Here is a 13820-nt window from a genome sequence, read left to right as displayed (position 1 = left end):
AAAGAGGACTTGGTTCCACTTGGCAGGTCCTTAAATGGAGTATCCTTCAGCTCAATTTCTTTGAGCTCTAATATGCCAGGAAGTTACTCAGCTATAAACAATTAGCCTATGTGCAAAAGCAATTCTCATGATGAAGGTAACAGAAAATTATGCACTTCTGGTTCCCATTAAAAGTTTTTTTTTTTAACTGGGTTGCATTCTGACAATGTTCTAAAGAGCTGTTGTTGATAAATAGTGGTCATTATCTGAGGTGGCTCACTGTGTCCCCATAGTGGTAAGGTAGAATGCTGCAGAGCCTATATTTGAATTCCACAAAACATATGGAAGTTTTAGTATAGAATGCCTTTGTGATACAGAGGCACTTAAAACACTGTTAAGGTAATAGCCCTCTCAAGAGGTTAGTTGTAGGGAAAGAGGATTGGCAGACCTTGGATCTGTCCCCCAGAGTATTCTTCAAAATTGGGATGGAGCTTCCTCTTTTTAATTGCTGTAAAACCTGCTAAACAATGTGTACCCCCTGAGCAACATTGTCAATGATGAGATGACTAAATGGCCGATAAACTTGGACCATAATTTTCAATGAATTAAGTGTCCAGCCATTGGGGGAGGATAATCTGAGCTGCATACTTCAAGGATGTTTTCAAACACTTTCTTTTTATTGGAACAAAATTCATAAATGTGCAATCATATTCTGGCTGACTCCAAAGGCTGTTAGGAATGGTCTGTTAACTTTGATTGGCTTCTAACTGTCCTGTGGCTTATCACATGATACATTCTGACATACTGTGCTGATATGGCATGCTGACAGGAAACATGCAAAAAACTGCTTCTCTTATCAGAAGCAATACAATACAGTTCCGAAAAAAGCACCAATTTCATGCAATTTTCAACTCAGCATAAGTGTAGCATCACTGTTGGTAATATGCATTTTCAACTGCTTTTTTGCTATCTTCTCATAATCTGGAAGGATTTTTTGACAGTTCAATAATATTAACTCAACTGCTTTGAGAAACGTATGAACAATTTTTTTTTAAAATTTTAATGACCAGTTTAATATGCATGTATGTTAAATTAATGTTGGCTGAAGACACTGTAAAAAATAGAAGGTGTGAGTATTTTTGCTGCTAACTTACCATGTATCATGAAAAGTCAGTTACACTAATGGTATCAAGATTTATTAAACAACCACTCATCATGAAAACAATTCTGCAATTTCCCCAAACTAAATTATGCATCATTTCAGTTTAATTGCTAAGAACACACGTAAAATAAGCTTCAACTGCAATCCAAGTGGAATGGTATGCAAGACAAATGCAGACGAAAAGCTGCTGATCTAAAATCAGTCAATATCTGAAACCTGTGTAGCCAGTCAGGTGGCTTTGGTGCTTTGTGGTGACATCCAGGTAACACTGGCAACATGTTTCCTCATTCAGTATTGAGGTAAATTATATTATATTGATTATCTCCATCAGAACTATTACCAAACATTTTGCAATAGTCACTAAACCTGTACCATTATTGCAGAAATTGGGAATTTGGCCCTCATCCATTAAGCATACTAATAAGAGCAATCTTAGATTGCACAAAAGAATGGGAGTCCTCATGTTTTAATCTTTCTATGGACAAAGGAAGCAAGATGTATTTTATAATTTGGCAAATGTTAAATGTTGAAGAATTTGTTCTTAAATTCTTTCAGAGAAAAGGAATTATCCACAGTGAAAGACTATTCAAATAACACTAAAATGAAGTTATGTTTTAAAGTTTACACAATAAAAAATAGCACACCAGTCAAAAATCAAGCCAAAAGAAGAACAGAGAAACTGAAACGAAATTGGAAACCAAATTGGTTTCACTTCACGAAACTAATATTTTTCAAAAATATTCCTACAAAATCATATTTTTGAGCGAATATATCATCAGGGTTGGCATTATTATTTCAGGCTCTATTTCGAGCCAACATTTATGTTCCAGTAACACCTGCTGCTCCATTAATTGAAGAGTAGTACAAATTTTAATATCTATTATGACTAAAAGAAAAAATAGTATTTTTTCTTGACTGAATAGCCCATTGTGAATAAACTTACAATTTACTTGCAAGTTACAGAGAATAAAATGAATTTAGAACAACAAATTTACAGAACTGATCATGGTTGATGCTTATGTATGATTTGGGAACCAAACTAGGAATTTAAAACAGATGTTTTAAAGATGCAAAAAAATAAGTTTTTTCTGATCTCTCACATAAAATAAAAAATAAAGAGTCATATACTTTTATATAAAAATAACAACGGATTATTTTATAAATTCGTTTTTATATTTTATGGCCTTTTTTAGACTAAATATAGTGTTTTTCAATTATGACCAGAAATTTGCAAAGCTCTAAAATTTGCACAAATTCTGGTCAGAGTTATGTAGATTTTTATCTCCTACTGTTTTCTATGTTAGAACATTTGAATTGCCTCACAAAAGATATTTCTCATGACAAATGCGAATACTGTTATTTGAATTGCCTCACAAAAGATATTTCTCATGACAAATGCGAATACTGTTATTTGAATTTATTAACTGTTATTCAGCACGGCCTTTTGTTGTATGCATAATTTCTTCTCCATTCTAAAAACTGCTATTTATAACAAAGGTTAGCAGTATAAATTTAAAAGCTGCAAGGCAACAAATCTGTAACAAACATTTACCTTGAAATTTGCGTCTAGATCTGAATACGTACGATCTGGCAGTTTTGATCTCAATGAGCTTAGCACATAAGCTTTTAATTCATCAAATGTATCTTTTTCTAAAATTTGCTTTAGTTCTCTCAAGTCCTGAAGAAATTCACGATCAATTTCCATGGCAGTTTCTTCATAGCTGCAATCTAAAATTAGCAAAAAATCTGATTAGTGAAAAAGCAAATGAATAAAATTGCCAAGTGATTAAAAAAACTTTACAGATTACAAGAAAAATCTTTTATTATTACTACAATTCTCAATCTAAATACAATGATAATTTTGCAAAGACTTCTTTGTAACATCATTGTAATGGTGACAGAATACTGCAAATGACAATTTTGTGCTCAGGGCATAACAGGGAGAGAAAAACTGAAGAAAAAGCTTGGGTGATGTGACAGAAAAGTTTGATTAATTGTTTCATACAGTTGCATCAGCCATTAGCAATTCTGAGCATGAATCTTAAGTTTGTTTTAGAGAAAAATGGAACATACTGATGTTTAATCAGCAGATTATATGTACATATACAACAGCTTCAAATTACATGCAACAAATGTTTTTCCTAATAATATGAAATATTTCTAGAAATAGGAAGCGTTGGAAAGGGTTACATAATTTTCACCTCTGAATTAACATCCATTTACTCTTGGGTACAAAAAGGTGAAGTTGTAGATTATGTTAATATTACATAGTACGTGATTCATTTTTATATTTTAGAATAATTAAATTCAATTCTTAAAGGGTAATAAAAGTAACCTACCTTAAAAAAAAAAGCCTTAAAATAAAAGTAAAAAGATTTTGGAATAATTAATGACTATCTTTTTAGTCAGTGGTGAATTATGCATTAATTAGCTAAAGAGGCAGATTTGCCTGGTTGAACATATTGGTCTAAAATTCATCAGCATCAGGACTAAAAATCTAATTCTGCAAATTGTGGAGCCTTCAGTTTAAAAATGGTCAAGAATGAAAGTAATTTTAGTACAATGTTACAGTAAATGTATGATGTAAAAGAGTAGGTTATAAATATGAAAAATAATGTTGAAGGAACTACTAATAAGGAACAGGAATTTGCATAACATGAGTATGTTTGCAGAATGATAATTTCAATGGCTAAATAGAACCTTTTTCTTGATCAATGAAGTGTAGGGAAAAAGAAGTGAAAATGATGGAAAATGAAACATATGCCCATGCCAAAACAACAAACAAAATAGTGCTAAATGATAATTAAACGGCAGAAATGAACACTGACATTATCAAGTGATCTAAATGCAACTAAAAAAAAGTTTCTTGAAAAGTCAGTGGTAAAGAAAGATTAGAAGTGGAATCACTAACCAAAACCAAAGCAAAAGATTTTTTCTTAACGTAAAACAGCCCAAGGAAATCTATGAAAAGCATGCTTTTGAATAATTTTGACTACAGAGATATAGAAAATGTGCTTTTTTGACCAGGAGTAGACAAAGGAGGATTTAGGAATTTCTATTTTCTGAATGCAAATTTCACACTCTTAAGAGCAAAATTTCAAGGTTTTCCTTGTTTGACTAATGTGTATTAAACTGTGCTGGCAATGAATACAAGGCTGTTCACGCATTTTTTAGACAATTTTTATTATATTTACAAAACTATATTACCTAAACGTTTTGTGTTTTAAAAGTTCCATTTGATAACTCTTATTCTTTACTATTTTTTTTCATCATAATTTCGAAGATATAATGCCTTTTGAAGTATCGGAACAGATATTTTACACCATTCCTCTTGAACAGCTTTCCAAAGTCGACATCGGGACAATCAGCTTTTTCAAAGTCCAAAACTGCAAAAATCCATGAGTGATACATCAGGAGATTTAGTACGGATATGAATTTTTTCCAGGAAATTCACGGTTGATTTCGACGTGTGGCTGCTTGCTTTGCCTTGAAGCAATTCTGATTGATGGCAATGTGTAAATAGAAGGTATTTCATATTTGAAAAGTGGATATAAAATATGATATAATATATGTGGAGTTGATCTTAACATTTTTCTCCAGTCGCTTTATTTTTAATTTGCCATTCTATGAAAAACCAGCAACAATCCTAAATTCCTTTGAAAAACGTTTTTAGATCCTTTGAACCCTGTTTTAAGAATTTTCCTCCTCTTTGATGATAATAAATGGATTTTTTTTTTATTTCAGTCATTTATATATACCCAGGATTCATCTACTTGTGACAACAGTTTTCTGCTTTTGTCCAGTTAATCACGTTGCCACATGGAGAAAACCAACTATGCAGCCAGCCGTGTTTGCCTGGGTTCGACAACAGGCCAGGTCAAACTACCAATAATACACAATATAGTGACTTAACTAGAGAGAGTTGTCATGTTTTTGAAAAGAATAAATAAAACCTTACCAACAGGTGAACAGGAAACTTAATGGACTCATAATAAAAGTATATGTAATATGATGTACAGCAATATTTAACGTAAAAAAAGTAGAAATAAAAACAACTTTTTTAAGACGTCCAACTTTTGTTTATTGGTTATTATTTAAAATGACATTTTTATTCCTTGAGAGAATAGACTCACATTTTTATTTTCCTGACTTTAAAAGGGGGGGAGTTCTGATTTACATTGACTTTTTAAGAAAAAACCTTTTACTTTTTTGTGACTATTTTTTATTTTCAAGGCTTTACATGAATTTTCAGGAAAACTTGATTTAGTATGCATTATATATTTTTAATTCTGTAAAACATAAATTCTTTACATATATATAGAGAAAACACTTCGTAAAACATACACAGAAATCCTATAATACTCAAAACAAATTCTTTCCTAGATTGGCTAGATTAATATTTTTTAGGGAGAGAAATTTCATACTCTACTAATCAGCAGTGAAGTCATAGGTTCTGTGACATTAATCAGACTATCTACCACATTCTGCTTTGTGAGCTCGTATGTAAGATAAATATGTAATCCACGTGTAGAAACACTGTTAAATTTATGATATTCTCTGATAAAAATAAAAGATTTTGCAAAACCTAGACAGATTTTTTTTTTAAAATTAATTAAACTGAATGTTTAAAAATTTAATAGTAGTTCAGATAGCATATTTTCTATTTTAAGAAGTTATATTGCAGTATCACAGTACTCAGAATTAAAAAAATTTAATTCAATTTTTCATAATTATATTCCGAACATAAAAATGTTAATTTTCATCCACATCTTGAATATCTTAATCTTTTCTACTTAAAAGCCTTTTCTTTTTGAAGACAGAATATGTTAGGTAAAATTTTAGTCTCTTTTAAATTTGGTGACTTCCCAGTTTTACAATTTAGCCTTAAAAAAATGTGGTACTTTCAAAACTAAAAGATTAATTCTAATCACAGCTGGGGTGAGAAACCTTAAAGGCACTGATTTAGCCCCTGGATAAAAAAGTATAATCACCTGCTACAAAGAGAAGGTTTCTGAGAGGGTAAGAAAATTCTGACAGATTAGATTTCTAAGCAGTTTTTCTTAGGGTCTTCAGAAATTCTCTCATAGCAACAAGACTATTTAATTTTATAATTAGAAGACAATTTAAATCCATTTGTGAATATGAATAATCTTTGTACCATGCACAACTGTCATAAATTTTAATCCTATTAATATTAAATTTTTGTTAACTAGAAATAAATAGATATGTAACTATTTTTTGAGAAAATTAATTGTTGAGTGTATGGAAAAATTTCATTACTATCATCCTCAGTATAGGAATCAATATCTCTATTTTACAAGAATCAATATGTAAAAGGTATGACAGACATGAGACTTAAAGAATTCTCTAATACAGTACAAATCTGGACTCGTGAGTTCGGCGATTCCGGATTAGGGTTTTTTCCGGATTATAGATCATCAATTTAAATCTGGTAAGATGGCATGCAGAAATTATACAATTAAAAATAAGAAACCATAATTTATGAAATAAAGAGCAATTATGATCTAAAGGGTATCAAAATTAAAAAAAAACTTAATATTTATTTGTTTACTTTATTAAACATTTCTTTCAATGTAAGTTGTTTAAGTTGCTTCATTTTTTGCGCTAATACTTTCTCTTTACTTCTATAAACAGATATAATTTCTTGTTCAGTTACAAAGTTTTACTGTTCAAGTCCTGCAATTGCTGTGTCAAGAATACCGACTAGCTTGTCAATCGAAATTTTTTTGTTTTCAATAAACTTTCTGTCACTTTCTTCACTATCGGAAGCGGTATTTTCTGGATCTCGAACCATGCTACAGATTTCGCCGTTTGTTAATTGATTGATAATTGGGGCATTGTCATCGCAATGAGAAACTTCTGTTATATCATCTTCATTTATTATGGCTTCTCCACATTTCTTTATAAAATCCAATAACTGGAAAATTTCACCTTTAGTTTGCGATGTCCGAAAACCTTCAAATTCGCGGCTTACATGAAAAAAAAAAAAAAAAAAAAGAGTTTGTGGCTTTGAGGTCCATAGATCATTCGGGATAATGGACGTCCAGATTATGGACTTTGTACTGTAATATTTTTAATATTGGCTAAAACTGTAGAAGACTAAGATGACAAGCATGCCAATGCAAAATTTAGAAAAATGCAATCAAATGAAAAATTCTTTTTCGTCTTGGATTTAATATGCTGCTGACATTTTTACAGTGTTTGACAGTAATGAAGGATTAACAAATCTTATTTCTGTTATGAATTTGATTGATCCATCCATTTGGTTCACTTGAAACCGAATCAAGCAGTTCTCTTCTTTTCCTTGCCATTTTAGTTATCTGCAGTTGATATGATTTCAGCAGTACTATTTATTGTAAGCTTTTCCCTGCTTGCTTGTATCCTCATGTATTATGTCATCCTACCCCTTAAAAATTCGCTTCCTTTTACACTCACATACATCATGCTTTCAAAATCTGTTCTTTTTCATGCAAACTCAATTACTTAAAATTAGTTGCCACTGGTAGAGGGTTTTTCTCTCACACTTAAAATGATAAAGCTCCTAAAAACTGTCCCCTTATCATCATAAAAGAAATTATGCTACTAGAAAGAATTAAAACAACATTGTTATCCCGCTTTATCCTTCTATTAGTTATAAAATTACTTGGATTTTGTTAAAGTTCAATTTTCTAGTCATTTACTCACATACCAGTAAAATTTACTATTTGATTCTTAGAGACTCCATCTGTGATTTGAATTCTTGGGAAATTTACAGGTTATCTTGTCATTGTGGGTTGAACTATATTGGCCAAACTACACTGCTCATCAAAATTGAAGAATCATCTGAAGTAACAGGTTCACTGACTAAATGCAAAGGGAACTGTTTATGACAAAAAAAACAAATAAAAATTTAAATGTACTTTTTACTGCAGATTCAAGATATAGCCTAAACACTGATTCTAGATGTGGTTTGATCTAAATGTAAACTGGAGCAAAAAACTTGCTTTCCCTTGTTCACAGAATGTTCTATTTTGAGGAAGTTTTGGGTTCAGCCCTGATGTCATGGTTTGGAGTGGAAATTATCAAAAAAGGCTGCACCAACCTATACATTTTTGACAGAGATTTTATAACTGGCCACAGATACAAAACAAGGTTTTAGAATAGCATTTAAAGCTGTTTAGGGCTAGTAATGGCTAAGGTTGTTTTGTTGATGGATCATAATGCTCATTTGCATTGAGCATCTCTCATGTAAAATTCTTGGACACAGAAGATGTTATTCAAATGGATGGCCAGCTTACTTGCAAGACTCAAATACCAGACTCCGGATGCTTTAGGCATTAAACTGCAACAAACTAAATGCCTCACCGGAGTTTCCAGGATCAGAAAAGTGCAAGACTTGATCAACACTTAGCAAATTTTCTGAAGCCAAAATGTGAGGTTTGCATTTCTGTCAGAAGTAACCACACAATATTGCAGAGAAATTTGATGCAAAACAGGGGAGATCACTTTTGCATCATTTTTAAATTTCAAAAAATAGACTAATTTAATAAACTGAGATAAATTAGCATATTTTTGAGTTGATTAAAATTAAATGATGCTTTTTTACAAACTGTTTTTAGTCATTTTTCAGTAAGAAATAGTAAAGAATTTTTTCAGCAAACACCATTTAATTCTGATGAGTAGAATGAAAGTGTGCTAAAATTTCACTGAGAACACACGTTCTATATTTGAAGAGGAGAAATAAACAAATCTTTAATAGCTAATCACAGTTGGCCACAATTTCATTTTGGGTTCAATTCATTTATTAAAAATTACATAGCCCATTACCAAAATTATCCACAAAATTTTCAGCAGATAGAATGGATTTCCTTGAAAATATTCCTGAAAATTTATTTTCATTACCTTTAATTCAGTTCTTAATGCTTCTAAAATTCTAATACTTTTAACTTTTCCATATTTTATTACCGTTTTCTTAGAAAGATGGTACAATATAAAATCCAAGATTCAGACTCATCCTGGACTTCAGCGATCCTGGATACTAGATCATCAGTTTAAATCTAGTAAGATGGCATGTAAAAATTACAAAATTACAAATATGAAATTGTGACTTATGAAATAATGAAGCATTTATGATCTAAAAGGTATCAAAATTTACAAAAAAGCTTAATATTTATTTGTTTACTTTATTTAACATTTCTTTCAATGTAAGTTGTTTTGCTTCTTTGTGCTAATACTTTCTCTTTAATTCTATAGACAGATATAAATTCTTGTTTGGTTACAAAGTTCCAATGTTCAAAATTACTGTGTTTAAAATTCCGACTAACTTGTCAATCAAAAATTTTTCATTTTCATTAACTTCTGTCTCACTTTCTTCACTATCAGTAGTGGTATTTTCTGGATCTAGAACCATACTACAGATTTCATTGTTCGTTAACTGATTGATGATTAGGGCATTGTCATTGCAATGAAAAACTTCTATTATATCTTCATTTATTTTCGCTTCTCCACATTTCTTTAGAAAATGCATTAATTGGAAAAGTTTCCCTTTGGTTTGCAATATCCAAAAAACCTTCAAATTTGCAGTTATCATCTTCATCATCCTCACCAAGAAATACAGTAGCTGGCCATATATTCTGCCTAGCATCTTTTAAAGTATCTGGAGACACATCCTCCCACAATCTTGCGATGCTCCCCACAGCAGATTTTATGGTAAAATATTTTAAAAAATCTTGAAAAGTCTTGCCCTTATTTAAGAAATTTAACATGGACTTCAAAAATGCTACTTTATATTTGCATTTCAGCATCTGCACTATTCCAATATCCATAGGCTGAATGACGGATGTACAATTTGGAGGAAAGAATAATACAGATACATTATCTTTCACTAAAACTAAGTGAAGTATGAGCCGTACAATTGTCTACAATCAGGACAATTTTTGCATCATCAGGTAAACCAAACGAATTCAAATGTTGCTGAGCCTCGGGTATGAAATTATTTTAAACCAATCATTCATTAGTGCTTGTGTCGTCCATTCTCTTTTATTTGCACGATATATAATGGGGAAAATCTTTACTCCTTTAAATGCTCGAGGTCATGTATTCTTTCTGATTATGAAAAGTTTACAGTTGTGTTTTCCTATAGCATTTCCACATACTAAAATTATTAGTCTCATTTTGGAATCTTTCACACCAGTTGGAACCTTTTCTGTAGAGTTTGCCAAGGTATTTTGTGAAGAAATATTTTGTATATTGCCAGAAGAGACCAGTTTTATCAGCGTTGTAAATAAATCTGCTCTGGAGATAACTTTTCACTATTAGTGAGTTAAGTGAATTCATCTGCAAATAGTTTATCTGCTTCAGTATCAGCCGAAGCTTTTTCACGTGAAATTTTTAATTGCCTTATACCATGATGATTTTTAAATTTGGTTAACCAACCTGTCAAATATGAGCACTCAGTTTTTATGTTAATTTTTTTACGAAATAATTTGGCTTGAGGTATTAGCATTGGACCTATCAATGGCATGTCCTTGCTGTGACACTGCATGACCCATTTAATCATGACTTTGGCATGATCGTCACGTTTAGCATAATGAATAATTTCTCAGTTATTTATTGTGAGTGGGGTATCGGAATCCACAAAAAATTCGGAAAGTCCATTTTCTGCTATTTTATGTAAGATACAGTTCACTTTCCAATGCCATACTCCTCCCATAATTTTGATATACCTTTATACATTTTTTGTTTAATGGACATTGAAACATGCTTTCGCTTTTAGATCCTGTTGCAGCCCCAGAATTAGAAACTCTTGTTGACATAATCGAAAGTTCACACTTCAATTTTCATAAATAACAGTCTGCAAAAAATATTAGGCTGAATCAAATCAGGAAGTTAAGGAATAACGCTATTTATTATATTAATTGAAATTCCTTGGAATCAGAAAAGTATAATTTTAGCTTACCTTAATAGTATCTGTTACACATTATTGGCTAGGTATCATGAGATTGGAGACGAAAGACAAGTTGGTCTGCTAAATTCTGTCTTGCTTCTATTGTGCACTGAGACAAATTAAGACTGAAATGTATTAGTTATTTATTATACTTATGCCTCTTTCTTGCACATGCTTAAGGCATATCTGAGTCCTGAATAAATAAATTCCCACATATACTTAAGGCTTATCGAGGGCAGATGCTAGATATCTTAAAACTAGATATCTGATGCAGTCTCTGTGGGTCCTAAATTCTGCTACCAAGCACCTCCCTAAGTTTTAAATTTTTGGACCCAGTGCTTTCCCTAAATTCTAAAAAATTTATCATCCTTTAATTTTTTTTCCTCGATTTTCTCTAAAGTCCAAAAATTTTGTCTTTCCTAAATTCTGCCACGCAATGTGGCCATATGAGCTCTGGCACCGGTGCTGGGTTTACGTAAATAACAAATCAGTTATTCTTAATTCAAACAGCAGTAAATGTGATCTTTTGGCCTCAGTATCATTAAAAAAATATATTTTTATCATATGGAAATAAATTTTTAGTCCAAACAGGCAATTTTCTCAGAAGGGATACTAATTTCGTTTTGGCGTTTGTTCACTATAAACAGCAAATCATTTTTTAAATTGTTGTCACCAAATATTAGAGCCCTGCATTATATTTATTTAATTTTAAAGAAATTAAATAATAAAGAATCTGCATAAATGTATGTCTGTTTCTTGCACTGTGATAAAACAATGGTACATAGAGCCATCAAAGTTTGAATAATGTACGTCTCTACCCGAATATGGGCATATGGAAGCCCGAATTTGGAATTTGTTCTGTTATATATTTCACATTTTGTAAAGCATTTATAAGTTTTTGATTAAGAAACTCAATGACTTCAAAGCGAGCAATGGCAACACTGTAGGGGGGAAAACATCTTTATCTCCAGCGCACAAGACTGTATTGGAAATTCTAGAGATATACTCTTTTAAATATTTTGTGACACTGCTATTGAATTTTTTGGTTTAAGTGAAGAACACGATATTTAATAAATAAAGGTAACACACAAAATGTTAAGAAATGCTCCTTTGGGCGTAATATAAAAGCTGAAAGCTTTCAGACTTTTTTTTTGTTCAATTTTCCTCGTCAACATATCTTAGCACATTTCACTTAAATCTGTAATCATTGCCAAATAATGTACACAGAAAAGGTTACTATACTCTTTGTTATATAATTACTAATATAAAAACATTTTTAGGCATCGCTGCATGAGTCATTACTCAAGGTGTTATGCATTGGACAAACATGCGGTGATGAAAGCAAAATATAATAAATAATGATTCGCCAATCCATATATACATCTGTTCACAAATTATGCTTTGTTAGGATCTGAAGTAATTCCAAGTGATTGTTCCATGTAAATTAGCTTGTGTGCGTATAAGTGTCTGTTTAAATACACAATTTTTACATCTAAAAATCTTGTTTTGTAGTTTCTGTAAACTGCAATCAATAAAAGTGTTGTAAAGGTTTAAGTCTCATTACTGGGGTAAATCCATCTTCATAGTCAATTTCTTTTCTTTGGTTAAATCCGGTTGCTACTAGCCTTGGTTTGTAAATTATTTCTAAATTAAGCTTTTCTTTCCTTTTAGTGAATATCCAATGGTTTTTATGGTCTCTTCTGTACAGACTTGTCATGACTTTCATTTCCATGTTCTTCGCTTACTTGAGGGGACTCTGTAATTGGCATTTCCAATTAACTGTTTTCACTATGTTCATCATCTGAGTTTGATAGCAAAATTTCCTCATATTCTTGATCTGTTATATCATTTCTCTGACATTTGTTATTCCTGAATTGCTTTCATAGAAATAATAATTTCTTTTAATAATTGATTTTTATTGAATTTTAAATAATTTCTTTTCAGTTAGGCTGATCTGAGTACTTGCTCATTTAATTTTACATCTCTCACTTGTTGAATTTTATTTAGTTCAGGACTATAAATTTTGTAAGCCTTTCTCTTCATACAACAGTCTACTTCTTTTTAAGCTTATAGATTAATCTTTCCAGGTTTTTCTTGTCTTATGTGAACATATGCTCCACATCCAAATCTTTTAAAGTAAATAATGTTAGACTAGTACCCTGTATATAGTTCATCAGGTGTAAATGTTTTGTCATTTTTGTGACTCCTGTTATTCACATCTACAGCTATTTCTACATTTTCACGGCAAAAATCCTTCTGCATCAATCAACATAGTTCTAGTAATTTTGATTAATTGTGCAATTAAAACATTCAGCTTTTCCATTACTCTCCCAAGCATAAGGCATTATAAGTTCATGTTTATTTCAAAAAGTTTTTAATTTTTCCAAAAAATTCTTTCATACTTTTAGCTATGAATTCACTATTATCACTGCAAATTCTTTTTATTGTTTCCTGTTTGTCTTTCTTCTTGAGTGATAAGCTTTATTACAGATTCTGCAGTTTCACTTTTTCTCAATTGTAATCAAAAACATGAAGCTACTATAATCATCTACCATTGTCAGAAAATAACTTCCATCTATTGACTTTTTGATTGGTCCAATTAAATCTATATGCCATTATTCTAAAATATCTTTTATACTGCCTAAATTTCACAATAGTTCATTTAATTTCAAAAAAAGTTTGTGTCAATTTTCCTAATGCACATAATTTACAATTATTCTTGGAAATGTTTAC

At 31.1% G+C, this 13820-nt stretch overlaps 1 protein-coding gene across 4 annotated transcripts in view; it reads right to left on the bottom strand.

Annotated features, from left to right (window-relative positions):
• Nucleotides 1–13820, bottom strand: part of Fibp (acidic fibroblast growth factor intracellular-binding protein) — an 83962-nt gene that overhangs the window by 26411 nt on the left and 43731 nt on the right. For all 4 annotated transcript variants that reach the window (XM_085808442.1, XM_035358166.2, XM_035358168.2 and 1 more), the window contains exon 6: nt 2694–2869. In XM_085808442.1, the coding sequence (XP_085664568.1) occupies nt 2694–2869 (176 nt within the window). The remainder of the gene's footprint in view (nt 1–2693; nt 2870–13820) is intronic.

This window comes from Stegodyphus dumicola, chromosome X1, assembly GCF_044657685.1.
Source record: "Stegodyphus dumicola isolate Sdum_Otavi_A_Nest chromosome X1, ASM4465768v1".
Classification (NCBI taxonomy): Eukaryota; Metazoa; Arthropoda; class Arachnida; order Araneae; family Eresidae; genus Stegodyphus; species Stegodyphus dumicola.
Note: the sequence above shows the minus strand (reverse complement) of the source record. Positions and strands in the feature narration are given on the sequence as shown.